General features: G+C 40.9%; 1 protein-coding gene across 3 annotated transcripts in view; it reads right to left on the bottom strand.

Moving 5' to 3' along the window:
- The window catches only part of NUP93 (nucleoporin 93), a 79,078-nt gene that overhangs the window by 46,731 nt on the left and 6,207 nt on the right, over window positions 1-26,140 (bottom strand). For all 3 annotated transcript variants that reach the window (XR_010784309.1, XM_066557458.1, XM_066557459.1), the window contains exon 3: window positions 25,940-26,057. Coding sequence is in view for 2 of the 3 variants with exons in the window: in XM_066557458.1 (XP_066413555.1) it covers window positions 25,940-26,057 (118 nt within the window). In the remaining variant the exon portion in view is untranslated. The remainder of the gene's footprint in view (window positions 1-25,939; window positions 26,058-26,140) is intronic.

Below are 26,140 nucleotides of genomic sequence, written 5' to 3'. Positions count from 1 at the left end.
CCAGTCACCCGATGATTAAAGTCAGGCCAGTGTATTCCAGCAGTCAGGTGATGGTGCCATCATTACAGTGCAGAAAGCCACGGAAAAATCGAGAAACAGACCACCCCCATCCTCAAGAAAAAAAATTAGAAGCACCAAAGGAATAAAGAATGCACTTGCTAATATGCCAAACGTACAACCATGAAAAAGCATTTCACAGAATGTGTGTGTAACACTATTGGGAAGTTACTGTCACAGGTCCCAAGTGCACATTTAACCCATGGTGCCAACCCAGCTCCAGTCTGCAAACTGCTGGTGACACTCCTAAATTCAAAGTTCATTCTTTTTAAATTCCAGAACAACAGCCCTGCTGCCACATCACTTCATTTCACAGTTCAGTAATTCTGCTCACAAATGCACATCTTCAATTTGCAAACACACACACGCAAAAAAAATCCAGACTTGGGATGTCTGCGTTTAACGAAGAACAAAAAGCTATCAGGAGAATGTTTTACTGTGCATGAACACTGACATACCTACAGAATCACCACCAATTCATTCTTTCCACTTCTGTTTTAATTTAAACACTGCAATGTCTATGTTAGACATGAAATATCAGAAAATATGCTGCAGGACATTTTATATGGTAAAAACAGGAGTCTCTGAATTAACATTGTACTCTCTGGTTTGGGAGCAATTCCCATTAACAGGGTTATGTCTGCAGAAGGTGCTCTGTGGCTCAAGCTCACCTACCCCAAAGGCATCGATGCACCTTGCACAATTCAGAGTTTTGCAGGTGGCAGAGTGATCTCTTACAGTGTGTTTTGGCTTTGAAATTAACAAACTTTATCTTAAAGGTGATTTTCCTCAAGTGACTGCAAGGAGCAGTCCCTCCCTGCTTGCGACCAAATCAACACTGAATATCTGAATCCTCCCACCAGGCATTTCATGAGTGGAGAAGACAGGCCTGAGTCCAACATTCTTAGAGGAAAACTGCTGTCAGTTGTATTGCAGGGAAAATTATTGATCACAACCAGCTACACCCCATAGTGCAGGCAAAGTCCCTTTTGGGAGAGGAAGGTTAATACATTTGCAGGGATAATTTAACTCTGGCATTCCTCCTGCATTTCTGAGCATCCATGTCTGGCACCATCGCTGCTGCTGGGCTTGCTTCAGTAACTTGCCACTCACCTCACACACACTGCTCTGGTTTTGATGGCTTCTCCCCCTACTTACCTCTAGTCTGCACAACCCACTAGAGGTGCAGAGACAGAAGCACCAAGGATACACAGAGCTTTTGCTTCCTAGCCAAACTCTGAAACAGGTAAAGGTACCTGGAGGGACAGTCGACTCTTTAGGACAGACAGCAGCCCCCCACGGATTTCAGCAGCACAATCATCCATCTGGAGCTGCTAGCCACAACTTTAAAGATGCTGCTTTTCTCAAGAGACATTATCTGTTATTTTCTGGCGATATAATGCTACTGCAGAAGCTCCTTGCAACTGCAGCTCTGTGCATTACAATCAGCACGATTATATATCTGTACTTTGTTTTACATATTGCATTAGCAGGGAAAGCCTTCCCGTGTAGCTCAGCACAGCACTGTCTCCCATTACCTATGGATTTCTTAAAGCAACAGCTCTGAAGCACGTTATCAGAAACTGCCCACCCCAAATGGCTGTTAGTGTAAACAACTGTGAGTGCTAACCCAGCTAAGATGTCGGAGCTGCTATCTGTTTCACTGGCAATCAATTTAGTGGAGCGTTCAGTCAGCTCACGCATCAATCACTTCTGCACTCTGATGTGACTGTGGGAGGAGAAGAGGGAAAACTACTGTTCAGGGCTGCTGGGCCCCAGCTAAGGAAAACTGCAAAAGTCTTCCTTCTGAGTAGAAAGCATCATCTCTCTAAGAGAATGACAATGCAGAGAGAACACAGAAGCCACTGGAGTAAGAATATCCGTCTCTGGGTCACAATTACTCCCCTCACTATTTCTGGGTGTTCACAATGACCTCCTGCCTTGTAGGTAAAGCTTCATCTCTGGACTGTGGGAGATTCCTTCATCATGACTACAAAAAAAAAAAAATCAAAAGATGCAATCACCCATACCTTAAAAAAAATAAAAAGACAAAAACACCAACAAACCATAAAACATGGTAGCCTGCAATCAACGATATCATCTCCTTTTCTTTCAGTCTTGCACTGGACAGGGATAAGGTGGAGAAGAGGACCAGCATCTCTGGATCTGCTCCTGTATCACTGCTGTTTTGAAGCTCTACAGTTTCAATGTCTGCTATTGCCGGTGAGCATTAGCCAGCAAAATTGAGAGACATTGCTGGCAGTGAGTTGTAACAGTGATAGCTCCTTCCCAAAATTTCTTCTCTGCTTAATCCAGCAGTGTAGCAGCAGCAGCAAATACTGCACTGTCATACTGGCTCTGGAGAAAGTCTTAAAGCTGGTCCTCTCTGCAAGGCCAGCAGGGTGATTATCCAGCATTAATGACAGGCGAGGTCTCTTCCTCTGTCTTCAGCTCTGCACACTCATCCTACCCCTTCAGAGGGATGCAGAAAGAACAGCCAGAGAGTTCAGGAGTCCAATCCAAGCAGGTTGTGGTGAAGAGAAGAGGAAGAAAACCCAGGCTAACGTTTCAACATCAATATGGTTATACTCACGCACAAGCACAGCAGAGCAAAAAGTCAGGTTGAGTCTATCACGATGCTACTGGCCTGTCTAGCAGGCAATTTGGGCTTTGTTGCAAAGGGCTAACTTACAGGGACTAAGACAAATGAGCCATCCAGAGTCAAAACAAAAACTAGAACAGGGAAGTGACCAGGTCCAGTAACATGCAGTATCATCATCACAGGAGCCATCCTCCATCAGGGGAAAAGCCACCAACACACTCACTAGGAGTTGCTGGCTTGTTAGAGAGCTCAAAGGAAACCTGAGTTTCAACACAGCTTCAGAACTAAACTTCTACCAAACAAGAGGCAGGATGTAAAGGCAGAGAGCAGGAAACACCCCTGAGAGAACCGATTGGGGACCAGTGCTTTGTGTGACCAGGCAGATACAGGGAAAGTGAAACAAATCCTGTAAAATTAGAAGAGTGCTGGTCCCAAGCAGAGGAGAGGTGGGGGGAGCCCAGCCAAGCAGAGGATTAGCACCAACACTGGCAGTGCTGTTACTGCCATCCACACCCCAATTAGTGGTATCATTTGTCCGGATGAATGGGGAACTTGCACTCAATTCGGCAATTTGACAGGGTGTCACTGAACTACCTCACGTCCATATTTATCCAAGAGGCAAGTGCAGGAACCAGTTTTAATTAGAGCCTGTTTGACAAAGAACCGAGGGTATTACCCATGCTCTCACCATCAAGCGATAATTGAGATGTAATCGTTTAAACAAAGAGCAACAAGTGTCCATTTACCCAAAGCCATTGTTAAATATCCACTAGGAGATTATTTTCAAAATTATAATGTGCCATGAATATGCAAACCACTTTCCATCTTTAGCATTGAAAAGAATAATCACCTTTTAAAAAAACTCACACCACCAAAAACCACAACTGAAAGCCAAACAGCTATTTTGCAGCAGAATTTGAGGAGTGCTTTAAACATGCCAATGCTAATTTAAAAGGAGGGGGGAGAGAAGTGATGGCTCTGCTTTGGGGCCATTAAACTCTGTCTGGAAAGCCCTCTTTTGTACAGCATTAGCCTGCTGTAAGTCTGTAATTATGAGGAGAATGTGTTAATTTTTAATTCAGATTGCTAACCCCTTTTTTATGTACAAACCCTGCATGTCAATCCCTCTTGCAGATGACTGTAAGCACCGACATGACCAAATTCAACCCTCGGTGGTAAAAGCACACTCTCCCTGGGAGGTTTGGCACCGTGCTTTGGAAAGCAGCTCAACCTCGTAGTGAAATAGCTCTTTTATAAACCTGTCACCCCAGCATCGCGGCAAGCAAATCCCCTCGACCCACAGCCTATTAAACCAGAACCATATGGCCACTGATATTCACACCTTCATTTCAGCATTCCTCTGTCTGGCTACTGAAATTCTAACACAGCTTCACAGGAAGCCGAATTCCCACGTCCCTCACATTCCTAAACACAGGGAAGCACAGGATGAGGAAGTTAACCTAACACTGCCTAGAGGCCCACACCAAGTTAATAGCTGTCAAACACTAAGCCCATCTTTCATCTCTTCTGACTCCTACTGATGCCAGCAATCCACAGAGGAACCTGACTTAAGAGCATGCTTTGACACAGTCCAGCAATGAATTATTAACTCCAGCAAGAGCTGCAGAGCGTCAGCTAGGAGCAAACATGAGCTTTCTGTGATGATTAACCAGAATGCAATTATCAATGCTCCTGCTTCTCACAAAATGTCTCCAAATTCCCCATGACATAAAGTCCAGAAGGCACCACACAGAAATGCACATCCACATGCATGAAAGCAGAAACAATTCTGTGCTTTTACCATTTTTTCTTCAGGGTTATAGTACCAGCTGTGAGTGGTCTGAGAGCAATTATACACGGACTTGCAGCACTAACAGAAGAGTCATATATGCAGAACCAAGTCCATATTTTTAATTTCCACAGCAATTCAATCCATCTTGGACTGGATAAAACACAGTCACAGAAACTCGCCTGCAGATTCAGAACCCTCCTTGGCCATATTACATCACATAGCACAAGCTGTTTGCAGCTCAGGGCCTGACTGGGCACGGAGAAGCAGCTGTGGCTCCCAGCCTGCTCACCAGTAGTAGACAGATGAAGATAGATGCATTCACCCCTTAGGATGATGAGTGCTACACAAAAGGGCAGCCCAGCCTCCTTCTGAAACACATGGGTCCAGCCTACCAGCTGGGTGTAAGATATGGGGCTCCAGCAGCATTCCCACACCCAGGAAGAACAACTCGCTCAATTCTCTGACAAAGGAATCTAGGCAGCTCCCCATATTAAACCACAAGGTGCCAAGAGGCAACAAACACTAGTGATGGACCTAAAAAGATCTGCTGAATCCCAGAAGGCAAAGGATGTTTGCTTGGAATGGGGTGCCATGCCATTCTGAAATTAGCAGTGACAAGCCAGGATGAAGACAGTACTTTAGGTTTTTCTTAGATGAGAAGCTAAATTTGCACTTTTCCTTTAATTACAGCTACCAGTTCTGAACAAAGTGGCACTAGAACTGCTGGCCAGCGTGGAAAATGAACATCCACAAGCACAAAGGTTAAAGTGAACAACAGCAGTTGTACGGCAGCTTTGTAAAACCATCCTTGCATTTCTCATAGTGAAAGTACGACTGAAATCAGTACTGGCATCTCAGCAGGCTTAATTAGAAGTCAGGTCTACTCTATTCAGGTCTTTATAGTGTGCTCATTACATTAATATCCAAGGGCCTTCCAGTCCTGCATTAAGTGACATGACTAACATCTGTCAGTGTTGTTTGTTCTCTTCTCCATTTCCTGGAGGAGTGGAAACACAGTGTTTAAGCAGATCACAGAATACCCAGAGACTGGGAAGGGAGATTCCTTCAGCCCTGGATCACACAGAGCACGGCCATGTCTGCTTGGTTAATGGTTTCATATCATAGTCATCGGCAGAATGATTAAGCAGCTACACATATTAAAACCACCAGGTCTCCTCCCAGCAGCATTTCCATGCAGGATTGACATGATTGGAAGACAAACAAAAATCTGTCCTTTGTGGACCAAATTAAGCCATTTGGAGTTTCATCATTTCATTTCTCTGCCTGAATCTCCTTGCCTTGTCATCTTACATTAGATAATGCTGAGGATACAATTTCCAGCAGAGGAAATAAAAGCATCCTTCTGTTGAATTTGACTAAAAGGCACAACAAAGGTATGAACAGCTTATCCTACCCTTAAATCCCTTACAAAACACAGATCTTAAAAGCTAAAGAGGTTTCACCTGGCTATCAAAACTAGAAGACTGAAGTCAGTAATTATTACTTTTGTACTCACATGCCTTTCACCTTTCACAATGATTATCCATCTCTGTATCTCTATCTTTCTGATGCTGAAAAGTACTTATGTCACTATTTCTTCCGAGTTATAACCCAGTAATTCTTTGCAAAGACATTGTGAGGACACTGAGATAGCCAGAGAATGGGAAGAGCTGGAAGGAAAAGAAATGTGAGGGATTGAATCTTAGACTCAAGATGAAGGATTTGCAATGCTATATGTCATAAGGTCAGCTAGCTGGAGTTGGGCAGATGTTTCTAGTAAAAGCAAATGCCTAGAGAAAGGTCAAATTCAAGAATATGAACTTGGTAGAGATTGAGAAACAATGGGCAGCAGGGGATGAGACTCATCACCACCTTCTCCTCATTTGTCCATCCAAACCTTCAAAACCAAAGGTAGCAGAAGCCCACTGGAGCTGAGTCACCAGCTGTTAGATCAGAAGAAAAGCAAGGACTCATTCCAGGCAGTGAGGGGAATGCACAGAGCTTTCATTTAATGCAATGTGCATAGCCATACAAAATGGGGATTAGTCTTTCACAAAAAAAGAACAACCTTTTCAAGTGTAAAGAGACTCTCAGGAAGGGACAGAGGCTGACTCAGAAAAACTATTAAAAGGACAAAGTGACTTTCAAATAGAGGTCACTAGTTCAAACATGAACTAGATCAGTAGTGGCCAAGACTAAAGCATCTAAAGACTGATTACTGGTGTAAACAAAAACGTCTTGTTAATCTTCCTTGAGCTCCTGCTACACAGGAGCCCATACTGCAAGATCCATACAGAAAGCAATGCAGAATTTACTTTCTGTCCAGCCCCAGAGGAACAGCCAGAGCTTAGGTGGGTACCCAGAAACAAAGTGCCTGCCCCTAGTCAATGCAGAAGTGAGACAGGCACTGCTGCATCTGCTTAAAATGGCTAAGTTATTCATTCTGGTTATGATACCCTACCACACTGTGCTTACATGTTTGTTGGTGGATACATATTATCAGATATTGCACTGAACAACACCCACATAGCATCTATAAACAAGCATTAAGATCACACTGCAGGTTTCCGGTACTGTTTCGTCAGAGAATTTTCCTGTGAAAATACTTTGCTGATTCACTAATGTCATACAACTTCTATATTCATCAAAAACAGACCACCAAATGTCATTTATCCTCTCCCCCAACACAGCTCAGAAGAGGCTCCAGCTATCCCTAGAGATCTTGCAGCACTGCAGACTCAGATGTATATTATGAGGAGCCTTACTGCAGAACATCCTTCCAGAGGACACCCAAAGAGGGCAGACAGGATTCCAAAACATACATTTCAGTAATGAAAAACACTAAACACACAGTGTTTACCATTCAGGAGGTACATCCAGTAATGCAGCTGCTTTAACTTTGGCCATCAAGAACAACTTGGGTGTCTCCCATCTACCTTGACAGGGAATCACAGCTGTGACACCACACCATGCTGTAAAACACAGACATCCAGTGAAGCATCATCCTCCTCACTACCACTGGGCACTGTAACTGAGGCTGCAGGGGGGGGCTGTGGCAAACCACTGTATTTACAGGTGGGGTTGTGTCAAATCATTCTTCACCTACTATTAAGCAAAGACTTCCTTATGGAACTGCAGTTTAAGTAGCACAGTCATCATTACATATATCAATGCATACTTTTATATAAAAATATCTGTTGTAATTAATTTATGATATAGCATATATATATATTCATATACTATTACTGAACTAGGATCCTGCAAATAACATTAATTCCTATTTAATTCCTGTGTCTATTTATTGGAAGCAAGAACATGCTGGAGGCAAAGATATAGAAGACTTGATTTCCTTTTTAAAGGAAACTTTTATTAATGTTTATTCCAAACAAGATCCTCCAGCTGCTGAAGTTTAATACCACCCAAAATGCATTTTCCCTAGGGTCCCCCATTATCAGCAAGGGCCTTTCTTTCAAGATGAATCTTTCAAGAGATTTTCTTTGCTATCCAATTTGAGAGACTTAGGCATTCAGCATTCAAGGAATGCAAGCAAATCCTGCCCCTTCCAGGCCTTCTGGGGCACCTATTAATTTAACCTCCTGTAGAGAGGGAATTTATCATCTCTTCCTATTGCTAGTATCTAGAAAAGTAGAACAGAACAACTTAAATTGGCATTGCAATTATTTAAAGTCTATAGATAGTTGTTGCCATAGTGTTAATTAAATTGCTATATGGTAATGTCCTTTCTTTTCTACCTTTTAAAGCTGAACTCTGAATAAGTCAGGTAACCTGGGACCATGCCATGTAAGAGTCCATGGAAAGTGAGTACAAATGATTAGACATTATATTGTACTCCACACAAAGATGAGTGGAAATCTGAAGTAGCTTGTTATGTTCTCTCTTTCCCACTTCGTATGAAAGAGAGGAGACTAATTTCCAAACTGCTTCATCATCTGTCACCCAAACTCAAAATTTTGAAAAAAATCACCATGAAATTTCATAGACTAACCACAGTAATTGAATGGATATGAACTGCATAGGGAAGAAAAAAAAAACTTGAAAGTTTTTTTCCATCATCTTTGTATGTTTTGGAAAAATGGTGAATAATAGTGACAGCCACTTCTGCACAGAAGTACCAGATTTGGCACACCATTGAAACAGGGGATGGAGAAAGATCACTGGAGAAACAAACAATAATCCCAAGATATGCCATGACAGATAAAAAGTCAAGTTTAACACAAATACCAGCACAAGCTTCATCTTGATAATTATACCACTCAGACTGGTATTTGCTCAGTGATGGAGCAATTTCAACAACTTCCCAGTGAGAGAAAAACTTTTTTTTTTTACCAAAGTATCATAATAATTTCTTTTAAAGTGCTGGACTCTTAACAGGAAAAACCCTATGTTACAAAACTTTATTATTTAATGGAAAGCTGAAATGACAGGAAAAGGACTCTATCAAATCCTGACTATAAGTCTAAGTGAGAGAGATCAAATAACACTCAGTACAGTAGCCAGAGGGCAAACTCTTGGCTCCTCACCTTTTGTCAAGTATTTCCTCTCATACTTAGAACTGCAGAAAGCTGTTTTGGTCTCCTTAATTTCCAGTACTTCTAGCCACAGTGAAGTATTTACTATTTGTGTAATTACCAGTTTTCAGCGGGCCACAACAAACAGCAAAATTACCTGACAGAACCAGATAGCTGAAAATGTCATTTTGCACCAAAAGTGTGGACATTCCACCACCCAAGCCCACAGATATATATAAACCAAAACAAGCTTAATCTTTTCTGGTTTGTGAAGGTTTGTGTTTTATAAAATGGAGAGATGGCTCCTGAAGGATCCCTGGTTACCTGTACCACAACAATTAGAAAGGAAAGACTTGGGTAAAGAAAGGCTTCTGGCTCACCACAGTGGCAAGTGATTCACAGCAATTAAAGATTCTACCCTGTTTACCTTATCAATACATGAAAGTCACCCCAATTATCAGGACAGCTGCTTTCTACAGGATTATTCATGTGCAACAGCAATAGCATCAGGCCTTCCACACCCATCTGTCCAAAACCTGATGTGGTCTTTTCTAGAAGCTGGACAACTGGCCATCAGCAGCATGAGCCTGAGACTCGAGCAGAAGGGACTAAGATGCCAGGAAGTGAGCACAGATTACTGAGGGTGCTGCAGGGAGGAGAGGGCACGCCCCTCCTCACATCTGGAGAAGCATTACACAGTGACCACAACAGGCATATTTTTATGAGAAGTGCTACTAACATGCAACACACTTGTGAAGCTATACAAATAAACTTCCCCCTAGAAAAAACAAGAACTAGTTTAAAAATTAATTAATTAGAGCATCCCTTAATGTCTATTAGCAGCTCAGCAAATGCTGGGCATGTAAAAAATCAAAGGTGAAAAATACCAAGAGGCACAAACCTCAGAACATTAGGATTTCTCTCAGTCTCCCTCTGTCTTCTTTTCAGTGTCTCCTGCTTCAGTGTGTGAAGTTGAACAAAAACAAAACAAGGAAACTCACAACTTGCCTATTTATTTTTTTTTTAATCCAAACCACATTAGTACTTTTAGATAGACAAATTATATTATAAATGTAGAACTTCAATATTCTGGCACCAAGCCACATTTTAATGGACATTCAAACACTAACTAAGGAAATGGTTGTGCATTAAGCCTATCAATAAGTCAACAATCAATACTTCAGTACTGCAGTAAAAATACAATGCACCCTTTATAACTGCCACTGGCCTCATCCTTCTTTGTCAAGCTCAGCTCCTAATAAAAAATAAGAGTCCTGAAGCAAGAAATAAAGAATATACTATTTCACAGTCATTAAGCATTTATCTTAAAGTCTAGACCTAACTGGTCCTCTGAACTGTACAGATTTTTGTTTTTTAAAACTGTGTTCTGATAGGGCAGAAGAGTCAAGAATAAAAGGACACAAGTTCAGACACAAAATTAATCAAGCTGGTCAACAGGTAAGAGCAGCAAAATAAAGAAACCACAAACAGCAAAGCCCCATGCAACTGCAAATTAGGAGCTGGTTGCAACTTATCTCCAAAAAGCATCTCAGTCAAAAGAAAAACAAACAAAAAATCCCATCAAAGCACACTAACATTTAGGTTTTAATGCAATTCATAGATTTTAATTGCCTGCACAACATCAGTCCTGCATAATCCCTCGACATCTCCATGCTATCAGTTTGATCAAATGAAGCCAAAGGCAGCCCTCTGCAGAGCATGAGTTTTGGACACCCTCTGGAAAGTGTGACCATCAGGCCATATTGCTCTGCAATAGAACAAATGCCTTAAAATTTTAGTTAACTCTGGCTTCCCAGCAGCACCATAGCCATAATGCTGAGCCACCACTGTATTTCTTGAGAGTGGAAAAAACCCACAGTTTTTGGATGCTTGGAGCAGCTGTGTATGTCTGCAGAAAGGTTCAGGGTATGCTTTACAGGAAGAAACAGTGGCAGACATTGATCCAATCCTGTGAAATGTGAATGTAAAAAAAGGAGGACAAAAACAATCCAATTGATCATTTTTATGCCCACAGCCTAGTTAAGCTCAGTACTGAAATGGAACTTCATCATGGAATGGCTAAGCCAGCTTAATAGTTTGTGTAAACAAGCCAACTGAATTCTCCATTTTCTTCTCCGAGTCCGCAAATACACAGAGGGAAACAGAGAATGATTGTTTCAGAAATCCCTCCACACATCCCTTACGTTTATTTGCTAAAACCATCTTGCATCCCTGGGGTTTCAGCTATAAACAAGCACAGAGCACGGTTGGGAATTTGGAAAGACTTTTTGCTGATATTTTGAAGTCAGGACATCTGCATCTTGAGGTTGAGCTCTGCAGAAGCAGCCAAGGCTGCAAGGCTGGCAGGCAAGGGGCAGGAATACCCAAGTGCTCACAGACCACGGAGCAGCTGCCAGTGCACACTCCAAGCTCAGGGGCAGGGTGTGAGCCCAGCAATAGCCTAGGCCACCCTCTGACTATTAGGGTTTGCTACTTCAGCTCACTCTCTCTGCATCAGACACATCCCAAATAATCCATCTCAAGTGAGAGTCACCACACTACTAAATACTGCTGCATAAAATGATTCTATTGGGTAGCAGGCAGTGGCTGTATTGACCAAAGTTTTAGCCTACAACTCTAAACTGCCAGCTTAAAGGGTTTTTGCATGGCCACAATCCCAGCTCACAGCAGCAACTAAAAGCAGTCTTTTCACAATTTCAGCTCAGAGAAGTTGAAGATCTCCAGACCAGAGTGGTGACAGCCACTGCTGCTGTCTTAATGACAAAAGGGTATTTTCAGCAGAGCTGCCAGTGGACAGGTGTTTGTAGCACAGCTTCAGTTTCTTGTGGGCAGAGGAGCTCTGCTGACAGTCAATACCACAGGGGCAGCCAAACTAGAAAACTATTGATGGAAAGAAATAACCTTATTTTTCCACAAGGTCTGGTGGTATCTGAGGGAGTGAAAGTTGGAGGCCAGTTAAATGTTGCCCAATATTGATCAGGATTGTGAACAATAAAGAAGTCTGAGATAATAGCAGAAAGGAAAACATCCACATAAGCTTCCACTACAGAATCTCACAGTCTCTTGTGAGAGTCAGTGGTAAATGCAACTTTTAATTCTCAGCTGAAGAAATTGATGCATAGGAAGGCATTTCTTGGATTCAAAGTCAAGCATAAAAATCATTACAAAAATTGGATCAAAATCCAGCTTTCCCAATTTCCTGCAATGAAAAGCAGCTGCCACAGAAGGCCATTTTCTAAGCAAATATATGCATCAGGGGGTGCCAGTCAGGCAAGGATCCAAAAATTCAAGGGTCAGGTGCTATTCAATATTTGAATCAGTACAATAAAACACTGCATAAATATTTAAACTGGCACTCTTGCTCCAAAATACTCTTGGAATGTATTTCAGCCACTTGCTTTCAAAGTTTGTAACTGATATTCTCTTCCTTCTGTCCTGTGGAACCTCTGAAAAAAAAAAATCCCATTCCCTGTTCATCCACAACACATCGGACAGTGGTTTGCTGCTTTGATTTGAAAAAGCGTGCTGCTTTCATTCAGCAAGTACAAATAGATAAAGCTCAAGTGCTGAAATCCTGTATCATTGGCTCTTTATGAGCTCTTGTTCTAAATCCACCCTCAGTTTCCCTGAAAAACCCAAACGAAAAACCAAAACCTGAAACTCCAGAACAGTCTCCATTTTTACATCTCATTTATAACCTCTGTCTTCAAAAGCTAATTGCTTGGGCTGCATTTCAGTTGTTTCCACATAGTGTGCTATAAAACAATGTAAGATGCAATTTGTCATTAGACACAAACTATGGAGGACATTTTAGGCTGTGCCCATCCTTCTCCTCCTTCAGCATCTGACCTTCCAGTTTCAAAGTTTCCATGTTTTTTCTGGATGACCATAACCATCCAGCACGCTTGCCACACGACAAACGCTGGTTTGCAAATGCCCAGTAAAAGGCATGTTCCTTCCTGTGGATGACACTAACAGGGGGGCTGAAGGCAAAAGGATCCACCTCAGAGATCTGCATAAAATCAAATTATTTAGAAACTCCTTCAAGATGAACCTTCTCTGGATCCACAGGGGCACTTCCCACATGCAACATGTTCTGCTGAGCTGTCTCTGCAACATGAGTCTTTGAATTGCGCTTCCCACCTTCCTCTCTGAATATGCGGTTTCAAGCAGTTATTTGTTGCCAGGATGCATTGCTAATACATAATATATTGGCTGGAAATTAGTATTTCATCTCAAAGAGAGAAAATGTTACAGCAGCTTCTTCAGAGGCAATGTATGCTGAAGAGTTTGAGGAAGAAATTTTTTAAGACAAACAGAGCAAACTTACAACCAAGGAAAGAGAGATCTAGTTAAGACAAACAACTATATTCTGCCCTTTAAGACAAACTGCAGATTCAACCCCCTGCAGGAAGGAGATCTGTTCTGCTATTCTGCTGCAGAAGTTTAGTTTTGGGTATTTATTATAGAAATAACTTCTGACTGATAAGCAAGGCTCACTTCTCTTTTCCTGGTGATGCTTTGCAAAAGCCATTCAATCCTGGCATTCCTGGGGATACATGGACTCACGCTTCCTCCCCAAATTCAGCATCCCTAAATATCAGCAAGAACTATCCAGCCTTCAAAAACAAGCCCCAGACTCTTTTCTCCCAGAGGACTGCCCCACTGACTGGAGGACCCAGCTTACAACAGGAGGCAGGAAGGCCTGGAGATTGCCAGCTGCCTTCTGACAGCTTTCAAGAGACACAGTGTGACACCCCTTACATCCTGGAAAGATTTCCCTGAGAGAAAATGTCAAAGCAAGGCAAAAGCAAATAGAGTAAATCAGAGGAAATAAGGAAAAAGGAAGAGAAAGCTCACAATTCTGCTCTAGTGACTAACAGGGATATAACTGAGTGACAAGTTACCATCAACTCTCAGCCAAAGATTTCACACTACTAGTTGATGGGAATCATTTCCAGCTCAGCTTCCCCCTGCTCCAGCAACAAGCCAGAGGAGGTGTCCACCTTGAGTGCTTATTTTCCATAATTCATTTTAAAAAAATCCAAAAAATTAACCCAAAAATTTTCCTCAGACAAGGAAAACAAAAAAACAAGACTACATTAGCAAAGGTAGAGAATAAGGCATCCAAGAGTATGATACCACAGACAAACAACAAAACATTTAGCATAACTTTAGCTAATTATGCACAGCAATGTCATATACTTTACCTTACCAGGAATTATGAAGCCAAAACATTAACCTCGAGTAAAACAGCAAAACAAAAATAAGACAAATTATATTGATTCACTCTATCTGTTGAGTAATCAACATTTTGACCATTAACAATGAGCTGCAAATTTTCTGGATAAGTCATTTTTAACCTTGGAGAAATTAAATCAAGATAGAGGGGGACTAGAAGAAATATAGCAGGGTTAGATCTGTGAGAAACAAATGAAAAACCAGAGGACAGAGTTCAAATGTGTAATTCTACAGCGAGATGGATCTCTGCATCCAGCTTCCACTACAACTTAAAGATGGTCACAGTCTCATTTAGTCAAAACAATGGTGAGTCTTTTGACTACAGCTTTAGCACTTATTTCACATTCATTAAAACCTTCAGGATTTTGTATCTACTTAACAGACAGAGTAAAAGGATTTAAATTTGCCATTTTCTGCTACAAGCCTTGGGGCAGGAAAGAAATAATGAATGTTTCAGAGTTACTGTATGGTAACCATAGCAGGCAAAATCAATTACTGCTCAGAGGATCTGGAGATAACACACAGGTTTTATCATCTATTTGAAACGTGGTTTGGTTTTGTTTTTTTTTTCCTTCTGCATTTCCTCCCCCATTCTCTTCAGAAATTTCTTACATTATAATCTGGCCCAAAGAATCCTACTGACTTGTGTTTAGAAATAAGGATTTGTCATGATACTGTACATTATTCCCACCCATGCACTCCCATTTATCTGAGATTAAAAGCAAATCCCTCACAGATTACTACTTCTGCCCTTCACACCGAGTTTGGCTACATCAAACATCATTATCAGAAAAACGAAACAAACGGGTGTTATCAACAACACTGTGTCAGCTGGACAGACACCCTCAAAAGAGAAACTGCAGGACACACTCAGGGAATTGTCAGAAGTATGTGACATGGTCTGGGAACACTTTTGGGATGAGTAACATTAAAAAAAAGGAACCAAGTAAGAGCTGATACTTTAAGTGAAGTGTTCTAGAAAGGGCAGCTCTTGAAATCCAGTTGGTACATGTCTGAAATAAGGAAACAATGTCTGTGTAAATGATGCCAAACTCAAAACCAATAAAAGGAAATAAATTTTAACATAATCTGTAATTGGATTGTGGAGTTTACTGCCACAGGAAGATGGCAAGGCCAAAGCCATAATGGGATTAAGAACTGACTCAGTATGTGTATGGATATTGACAGTACCTGGAGCTGAGCTTAACACTGAAATTGTGGAAAGAAATATTATGCTTCAGGATAAGCAGTCTCTGACCACTATGGAACAAGGTGAAGCCTAAAAAAGCAAGCTGATATCCCCTTTGTCCGTGTTTGTCCTCTGAGTTATCTGGTGCTGAACAGAAGCATGTAAAGGCAACCAAACAGATGCATCCCAAATGCAATCTAAGAAATCAACTATGACAACTTTACTATCAGCTAATCCCACATCCCTCAATCAAGCCGAGGACAGCCAACTGAAAGATTCAAAAAGTTTAATAAAGGTTTAATAAAGCTGCTGAAACTCAAACTAAGCACTGAGGTGTTTACCACTACCTTTCCTCTGTTTCCTTTGAACAGCACTTGTGTGACACTGGCAAACCCTCCCTTTGCTCCTTCAAAAACACCACACGTGACAAAACCTCTCTCCCCCTTCCTCCTCCATCCCACAGCAGACACTGAAGAGAACACATAATCCAGAAATTTATGCTCAAAAAGTATAGTCCACAGAGACTTCCACTGCAGTCACACCACCTAGCAACATGGCATTTCATTCCTCTATTAAGTTATTTTAAAACTAAATCTCCCCAACCTTCTCAAGCCATTTTTACCAAGCAACAATCAAGCCTGCTCTTCCAATTAATTTAAAAGAATCTCTGTTAGCTGTGGCTCATAATGCTGCATAAGCATTTTGGTATTTCTGTGGAGTACCATGCATCTTGTATGCTTACTGAGATACCAATAATGGAATCATATAGGAAATTTCCAGCTCATCTCCCTAAGCTTCTTTCAGCCATTTCCACATGCATGGCAAAACAATGAGACATCTCACAGTAACTGCTTTTTGTTTGAGCAGTTCAATATTTTAGCTCAAAGTAAACAAATAACTCTTTTGCACCCAAAATAGTCTCAAAGCAGAGACTTGAGTAAAGTGCTGGGAGGAGGGAATACATGAATTCAGAGCAGAAAAGCAAAGAGAATGAACACAACTGGAGTAAGAAAAAAAGAGAGAGTGGAAGAAATATGAGAAATAAAGGATTGGAAAAAACAGGGGAGAGTGAGAACGGAAGTTTTGCCAAAAATCTAAATAAGCTCAACAAATGCATGTATCTTTAGTTTTACCTCAAAAGGCTGCAACTTTCTTTCAGGAACAGATCTTGGCAGGAGTAAGAATTTCATTTTGACCTCAAAAAGAAAAGTTAAAAAACATCCCTGCACACAACCCAAACATTTCTCCCACAAACTGCCAAATTTTCAGGCTGTTGTTTTGTATGGGGAAGCTTCAGTACATCCACAGTTTGATGCCCAGTCACTGATAAACAGTTGTCACACTTCTTAGTTAGTGACTGTTTTAAACCAAAGCTTGATAATGCCTAGGATTAAGATTTTGGATGTGGAGTCAAACTGACTTATTATGGCAGGGGAGAGGAGGGCATGCACAACCTGTGGCCTTTCCCAGACTGCCAAATTACACAAATGGTTCAGTAATAAACCCCACTGGAATTCATCAGTCCTGTAACACTTTCAAGAGGCCTGAGTAAATGAGGGGAGCTTGAGAGGAGGGGAGGGAGTTGAGAGCTGCAGCAGCTGCTGCTGCTTTTCCTAATAAATTTGATGAACTACCTCACTGGAAACAGAATGTCCAGGGTTTTATGCTGTTTGTGACCACGGGAGTTCAGCAAGAGAGTCTGGCCTACAACACAGATTTCCCCTGTGGAGGAGTGATTTGCTCACAGCACCATGAGGGATTAGTTGAGAAAAATGGTCAAGACAGTGCTCATGTAATAAAGAGTAGCAAAAAAACCCCACAGAAACAATAGCTCAGGAGAAAGTTAACAACTTCATCTCTCTTCTAGATCAGCTCCAAGCCCCTCTCATCTCATTTCAGACAAGTTTGCCAAAGATGAAAATTCTTTTTTTCCTACTGCACTTGGGACACTTCTGAAGAAGAGGAGAAAGAAACTGAAGTGTTAAAAAGCCATATTGATTTAAATAGGTAAACGTTAATTTTTCAATCCCACACCTATGGCTTAACTCCACTGACCCACTGCAACACTGGGACTGGAAGCTCCTGCCATGAGTGAGAAGTCCCCTCAACAACCCCTCTGTATGGCTGTGAGCAGGGCTTCCCAAAGCCCAGAGCTTCCATTTCCAATTTCCACAGAGGCACTAGAAGGTCACACCAAGGTCCACTGAGAAAACTGGATTGCTTTAAAAATAAATGTGTAAAAAATAATTACTACCCCTCCAAATTATGGTCTTACACTGCTACTATACAAAATGCTGTTAATATATTAGAAATTTTTTTTACCTTCTTGTTAATATTTGACAATTTTTTTTTCTTAAATGCAACACAGATGAACCAGGTTTGCTTCTGTGTAGAATCAGTTCCACTTTGAAATTCCAGCACAGCCCTGCAAATCTTTCATTTCAGAGCTATAATAAAGGTACTGGAAAACTCCAAATCCTTTCCTATAAGGTCTATGCATCATTTGTAATGATTTTAAAAAAGTTACAAAACAAAACAGGAGTTATGCTTTGCAAAAGCTACATTTGAGCCTCAAATAAATAAATAAAACCATTTCTTTAATCCAAGCAAGTGCTCTATCACATGATAGGAGGGGGCAAATTGCCAGGTTGCATCTCAGCATTGCTTCTTCTCACCAATCTGTATAAATGCAGAGATGAAACCATTCTACTAAATTTTTCCTGCACCAGGAAAACACCAATTCCAACAGTTCATTTGCACATGCTGAGCACACACAGCCTAGGTCAGTAGCCAATACAAGCCCTCAGTGAGCACTAAATTAATGGGACAGCATGACACTAAGAGGCAGCACACTGCCAGAAATTACATCCTCCTGGTCAGATGCAACACAGATCCTGGAAGCCATTAAAATACATCTTGCAATAGTAACATTGCTACAAGCAGGGTGGTGGGGAAATTCTGACTCAGATCCTCACACCCAGGTTTGCTCCTGAGTTCCAGCTATGAAAGGATCCAGCACTGATACCAAGAGAAGTGGAGATGTCTACACCTCAGCACAGGAGAGGCTGCATTTTGGATATGTGATGTCCAAACTGTCTTTATATTCTGTATTTGCTCCTTCACAGGAATACAAGTTAACATTCAATTAGAAATCAGAACCACTTTCAAACAAGGGCAGAGCTACACGGCAAGAGAAAAAAAACAGGGGAGGGGGAATGAAGTCAAGCATTATGACTCAAAATCTGGTATGTTTAAAGATGTTTGAAGTATCTGTTACAAAAACATTTATTAAAAGTTTACAGTTGTCCTGATTTGAGATGCAAACAACGTATCTGGATTAAACAGACAGGAAATGTGAAATGTGCCAGGACACAGCAGAACAGAACAATAAATACAGCTACTAGAAGCAGTTCCCAATTTTTCCATCTCATGACCTTGCATTAGCATAAAGTGCTGAAATATCTTTCTTACCCTCTTATTTACCCACAATGAGAGAGAAAGGCAGATCATGTATCTTCTCTCCCTGCTCCCAACCCCTTAAGGTTAGGAATCCATAATCAGATCCATGATGAATTGGAAGATCACCACATAACTACTCCAATTAGTTTGCAACCAAGCAAATAAACAAAATAATTCACTATCAAAATATTTACTGAATAACTGTAATTTGGCCAACTAATGAAACACCTGAGTATTCTACTATTCTAATAAAGGCACCATGGTTTGGGTTTTTTGGGGATATGCATATTTGTTTTTAAGGTTAATAAGGCCAGGGTCATTTAAAACTGCACTAAACCATGCCACTAAAGCAGTAATGGAAACTAGAGAAAATTGCTGCTTAGATGTAAATGACAAACATGAGGGAGAAAGTGACAAGCAAAAAAAGAGCCCAAAACATTGGGAATTTTTTTCCTCCTTTCCTCCTTTTTTTTTCCTATGGTGTTATACACTCACCTACCTAATGCCAAAAAGAAGGGGGTGTTTTTGGTTTTGTTGGGTTTTATTCCTTTTAACTTAAAACCAAAACAGACCCCAAAACCCCATGCTGGCTATGAAATAGAGAAGCCTGAACTCTTAAATCCTAATCACATCCCAACCTACACTCAGCTTTGTACTTCCCAGGGCATCCTTTAATCAGCACAGGCCCTGGGAGGCTCTGGGCCAGCCTGGTCCTTCAGAGGGGCCCTGGGAGGCTGTCAGTGCCAGGGAGGTGGCAGACAGGCCACTGGTCCCTGGCTGCTTTGCCAGGCCTGTGAGCTGCCCAAGCCATGGCAGCCAGCAGAGAGCACAGGCAGGCTGCAGTTTATGTACAATTGTTACACATGTCTTAGAAGAAGGAGACATCAAACACAGCAGAGATGAGCTGAGGAAGTTTCTGGAATTTATATTTCCAAGGTCCACATCCCTTGGCTCCATTTGCTGCGAGTCAAAATACTCATTCATTCCCCACCACTGCTTTCTTCAATTGTGTGCAAACTGCCTCTGGCCACATTTAATCACCAGGATATTTATATTCTTGATTTACACACCTAAACGTGTACATTAAGGCTAAAATCCCGAATGCAATCAGTGAAACAACCTAGGCAAAGAAGACAGCAGGGTGTGATAGCAGCATGCACTAGTGAAGGGAGGACTAAAAAATTACTTCTAAGAACCTTTGAGGAGAGGCATTTTTGGAGCCAAACATTTCTACAGTTTTTGAAGAATTCCCAACTATGACCAGGAACAGTATTTTTCATTTGGACTGCAGCAATGCAAAGAAACCAACAGCTAATGACCAACCCTAAAAGAACCAAGGTCAAAGGTTGTCCTCTTGCATTCACCACCATGGCTCTGCAATGGTTAAAAGGCCCACACAGCTGTGCTGGCATCATTGATTAGGGAGAACAAGGAAGCACAGAAAAATGAAGCCACCTTAATTTCAAGCTCCATTAGAACTGAAGGACTTGAGGGCGGGGGGAGAAATCAATGTCTGGCAAATGAGAAAGGACAAAATCTGCAAAAGGAAAAATGCATTTTCAAGCTAAGCTAATGCAAACAATGGATGGTGAACAGCACTTGAGGTTGGCCCTTTAAGGTTGTGTCAGCATTTCCATTTATAAAACTCTGATTTTAGTTACACTCTAGTAGATTACCACAGGCTTTGGTATTATTCTAGCAGATACCACAAAGTACATCACAAATGGTAACATAAAATAGCAATAAGAGCTCAATTGTTGAATAATGCACCCTTGCAGTACCTGATGTCAGAATAAGAATTTTTAAATTACGAGTCATACCCATACATACACACAAACAGAACTCAGGGCTGGGGAGAGCATCCTGGGACCCAGATTTTATCAACACTAAAGCAGAAGTTAAGGCTACCTTTGATACAAAACCTATTTACAGTACTTTGAAAAGCTTCAAAATACTCCAGATACTTAATTTCAGCCTGTCTCTCGTGCCACTCAGAAGGATTTCAGTCTACCCCTCTGCCCTCATTTAGATAAAAGCTCTTATTTCTGTATCTGGGCCTCCAGAGAGCTACTCAGTCAATACTCTGAATATCCACACCCAGAAATGAAGACCAAACCTAGTATGCAACCATTCATTTCAGTTGTGCCTAGGTCAGAAGGCCAAGGTGAAACTTGTACAAATGAGATAATTCAACAAAATTTTCCTTCAGTGTAATGGAGCCAGGCTTTCACCTCAAACTTTCTAAGCAGATAAGCAATGCATGCAAGGAGAGCTTGTGTCTCCTTCTGGCATTCATTTCACAAATCTGCAAAGAGCTGGACTGAGCCAGAAAAATGAGAGCAAAACCATTTTTTCAAATTACCACCATGACTCTGGGCTTTTATTTTTCAAAACAAGCATAGAGGGGTCCAAATCTAGTATCAAGCCCAGTGACATGTTCAAAATAAAAAGCCCATAGTAAAGCATAGCACACACTGTAACAGTCAAATGATCTTAGCAGGAATAAATCAGGCCTTGATCTAGAAACTAACTCCCACCTGGTACCCCAAACATCAGTTTGGAAGAGCAGCACTGAATCTCTCTCTGACCTCCACACATAAACCAAACAGCACAAGTGCAGGGGCCAGGTCCCACCTCACACCTTACAATAGCACAGCCTCCCCACAGTTTTGGAATTACTGCAACCTGAGAGAGGATCTGCTATGACAGTGCTCATTAGAAGAGGAAATCATGGTTTGCATCTTTGGAAGAGTGAAGAAATACCTTTTCTGAACAGAATGGCAATGTTATTTTTATATTCCCATAACCCACCTTTGGGATACAGATTTGCATGATCCAGCCTTACCTTGGATTTTTAAAAGCCAAAAAGAAACAAACAAAAAGACCCAAACACAAACACATGCTAAATATGAGATCAACAAGCACTTGACTAATGCATTCAGTTTTGAAAAGATTTTGCCAAAAAAGGGCATTTTGACAATTTAGAAAAATCTTGGTCATTATAAACTCCTGATATAAGAATTATTATAAAATGGATTTACTGCGAGAAGTGCTTGTTGTTCTGCATGCAATTGAATAACAAACTTTGAAATGAGAGAGGAAAAATACAAATTCTTATAATTTAATGGCAAGCCTAGAATCTTTTACATAATCTTCCCGGCCTACTGCTCTAGTGGGAGACATTTCCTGGACTCACAACCCTTTTATGTGCAAGCAATCTACATTTTACAACTGATAAATAATTCAGATAATTAATTGAGCTGCAATTTGGTGCACTTTTTAGTCAGCACTATAGAGTACCATTTAAAGAGGCTCTGTACAGAAAGTCCCTCCTGCTTGTTAACCCAAGCTGAGACTTCTATTAAGGTGAATTCCTAGATTCTCTTAGCACTTTCTGAATGTCTTGCACCAGCATCCTGGGACTTCATGCCCTAGAATGCTCCCATCTCATTTTTCTTGCTGTTTTACTCTCTCCATAAGAAATAGGGTACTTCCTGGCATTCTCCTTCTGCAGTGCTGATTGCCATCATTTGAGAGATTAGATTCTAGCATATCTCTCTGTGCTGGCCTCCCACAGGCTGCTAGAACAGACTGCAATGGAAGAAGGAACAGAGACAATAAATAAATGCTTTAGGTAAGAACGCAGGGAAAGCTCAAGCAAATTGCCAGAGCAATCTCTAGATGCAAAGGAGTGACATGGGAACACATGGCTGAAACTCTAAAGAGTATTTTCATGCTGTTAGAGCTTTGCTAGAATTTAAAAGTCAGCAGAACCCTAAAATTCATACAGTAAAGGTTTAAGTATATTTGTAGCTTTCACACAACTGCAACAGTCAGCAAAGGTTATGCATTAGGCCTGTGCCTCTGGCACAAGTGCCCATATCCAGCACCCTCTCCAGTGCAGTGGTGCACAGAGCTGCACCAATGCAGCCCCACCACCTCTTCAGAGGGAGGAGGGCACAGACCTCCAGTCTCAGGTGTTCACCCCAAAAAAATCTCTTTGGCAAATGATGCTGTAAAGTAGTTATGAATTGATATGTGCTCAAACTGAAGATTAAGGGACAGATATGAGGAGCACACAGACAAGAATAATTGAAGTGTTAAAGAATCTACAAATGACAAGTTTCAGATGGGATTTCAGGCTAAAGAAACTTGCTGCAAACTACACAGAGTTGTGAGTCTGTGTTGAGCATCAGGAAAAGACAGGTCTGAGTAAGGACAGTTAAGCATACAACAGTAATGATAAAGTGTGGACCAAGTTCATTATGAATATGTGAAGAAGTTTTTGCTGGTTAAAAAGAGTAATGATAATGCCAGAAGGCACAGGTTGAGGGCTTGATGCAGAACAGACCAGGCCTTCCCAATCCACAGAATTAAAGTTTACCAGTACACCTGTGTAAACACTGAATAACAGCAGAGGAACAGTAAATCCTGTAAAGAAATAAAGCAGACCCCTCCCTTATATCACTGTGCACACTGCCTGCCACATACAATGGGAACAGCTGCTGGAGCAAGGATTCTACACAGTGCACAGGGATGGCTTCATCTGTCCCAAAACAAACACAACACATCTGAAGAAGACCTAAGAAACTATCTAGGAACAAGGAAGAGAAATCCTAACAATCATCAGGAGGTATAAGAAAAAGTAACATAGAAAAAGAAACTTTAGTAGCATATCTTCATCTAAAGCATCAAATAATTTTAAGACCTTTTTGATTAACAGAGGTAATTAGAGGACTATCAGCAATGTCTAACCCAAAGGCCCTCTTACATAACTAACAAAAACTTAATAAAAACTATTCTAAAAGAGTTGATGACTGCATACCAGAACCTAGAGATAGGTACAGAGACTTGTCCATATTCTAAGCAAGTAACTTTCAGGTACAGACCACAGCCAGACAGCTTGAGATGTGACTGCAAATATCCTCAGAGCAGAGGATGATGTTCTGCAAGACATAAAATCCTTGCACCTATTAACTGCAAAAACAAGCAAGGACAAAACTTTTAAAACTGACACTCAGCTCATGTGCCTCCAAGATGATCTGGAGTCCCTTGCCATCCTTCCCCTTGCAAATCACTTTTAGCTAATTGACTATGAATGTTTTCTGCACATGGCCTGCAAAAAAAATGTAAGACTCAAAGCACAGAAGTATTGGGCCTCAGAGATGAGTTGCTGAAGTGGTCAGTGATTAAATCACTAGTGTTAATCATGATTCAACACAGCAAACATGGAACTTTGATTTAAATGATTGATTTTAATCCTGTTTCTCATTTGTACTTTTTAGCTGTTTTCCTGAAGAAAGCACTGAATTGCATTGGCTGATTTGGCCATCTAAACACAATGATTTGCAATTAATCACTGGCTTTATGTTAAATTTGGAGCTTTTCCTGAACAGGAGGATACATTCAAATATTGACAAGGGCAACTAAAAAAAGGGTACTAGAGAGAAGAAAACATACTAAGATCACTACCAGAATATACCACAATCACCATTTCAAATAAGGTCTTGAGATTTGGTATAATTGGGAAAGAACATCAGCTTCATATTTTAGTTAGGCAACCAGCAATAATATAAAATATTATTATTATGCAATCATATCCATTTTCTCACGTGCCACAATCTCAGCTCCAAAGAGTCAAGCACTCTACTGCTTCTGGGCTTGAGAATCTACAATAAAATTCTTCTTACAACAGAAAGGAAAAACTGTAGAAATCAAAGCATTAATAGTAGTAAAAAAAAAAACAAAAAACAAAAAACAAAAAAAAAACCCAAAAAGGATAAACAAAAAAGAGGCAAGAGTTATTGAAAAAAATCTAGACAGAATGAGGTCAAGAAAGACATGTACCAAGTTTAACATCACCAATTAGAAAGGCAACAACATCAGAAATTGGGGCAAAGGGATAATATGAGAAAAGACAGAAAGTGAACAATGCCAGTGGTTTAGAGCTCTCACTCTATGATTGGGCAACATATAAAGTCTCCAGAGTACTAATCTTTAGTGAAAGAGAGGCCTTAGAAAACTGGGGTTAAATAAGTCTGCCTGAAGACAGGAGACCACAGGGCTCCTAACACTAGCATGAGATTCAACTAAGGGCCCTGCACCCAAAATGGATGGCACCAAATGCAAAACTAAATCATACATTAGATAAAATAATGTGATTTCAGGGTAATTTCACCTGCCTCACTTCCCCTCCTGAAGTTAAGCAGTTTAGCATACTACTTCTGCAAAAAAGGAAAGAAGAGCTTACAATTCTTCTAGCCCTCATAAGTCAGCCATCTGCCAGAAAGGAGAGAAAAGATGAGCTTCAAAATGATTAACCAGTAATTCAGACTGTTACCTTCAATGCAACCCACAACACCAATTCCACTACCAGCTCTTAACTGAGAAATGAATATTGCAGGTTGCATCATGAAGATGTTCTACAAGGGCAGGCAACAATCAGAAAGCAAAACTAGATGGGTCACAATAATTTCTAAGACACCCAGAGAAAATTTACAGGAAACTTTACAAGATAAAATCATCTGGTAAAGCATTTGAACCACAGCAAATTCAGTGTATCACCAAGACAAGGGTGTGACATCTGTGACACAGTGAAAGAAAAAAAAGCTATACCCACCTCTTTTGATTGTTGACTCAAATGCCCCCTATTCCAACACCTGAAAATTGCCTCAAAAGTGTTTCCACATGTTTTTCCAATCAGACATAAAAAAGGTTTCAAAACTATGAGAGAGTATCCCTGCACAATTTAGGCTTGCAAGGCCAACAGAGACAGGTCCACAAAGGGAGTACATACCTAGTTCTTCTTGATTTCAGCAAGAACTTGGAACTTAAAATACTTCTGTTATCTTGGTATTTAACACTGTTTCTCATGGCTAACTCAAACATCTTTCAGCACTGAAAGCAGCATCTCCCCTCTACATTTCCTCTAGCCAGTGAATTAAACAGAGAGCAAAATGATCTCCACAGAAGCCTTAGAACAGCTCTGCACCACAACACAGGAACAGCAGTGGCAAGGGCAGTGTAGTTCACGTCAGAAATTTCCCTACCTGGATGTCAGTGTCCTTCACAGGTTCAAGAGGCTCAAATGTAGTGGCTGCACTTAGACTCTCAAGCCTCTGAGAAATGTGGGATATATCAAGTCCTCTAGACCCAAGAAGAACTGATCTGTAAGGAAGAAATTGTACAGATATGAAATTAGTATTGAACAGACAGAACTCTAAACCCAGACTCACTGCTGATATTTAGGT

Source organism: Molothrus aeneus, chromosome 11, assembly GCF_037042795.1.
Source record: "Molothrus aeneus isolate 106 chromosome 11, BPBGC_Maene_1.0, whole genome shotgun sequence".
Classification (NCBI taxonomy): domain Eukaryota; kingdom Metazoa; phylum Chordata; class Aves; order Passeriformes; family Icteridae; genus Molothrus; species Molothrus aeneus.
Note: the sequence above shows the minus strand (reverse complement) of the source record. Positions and strands in the feature narration are given on the sequence as shown.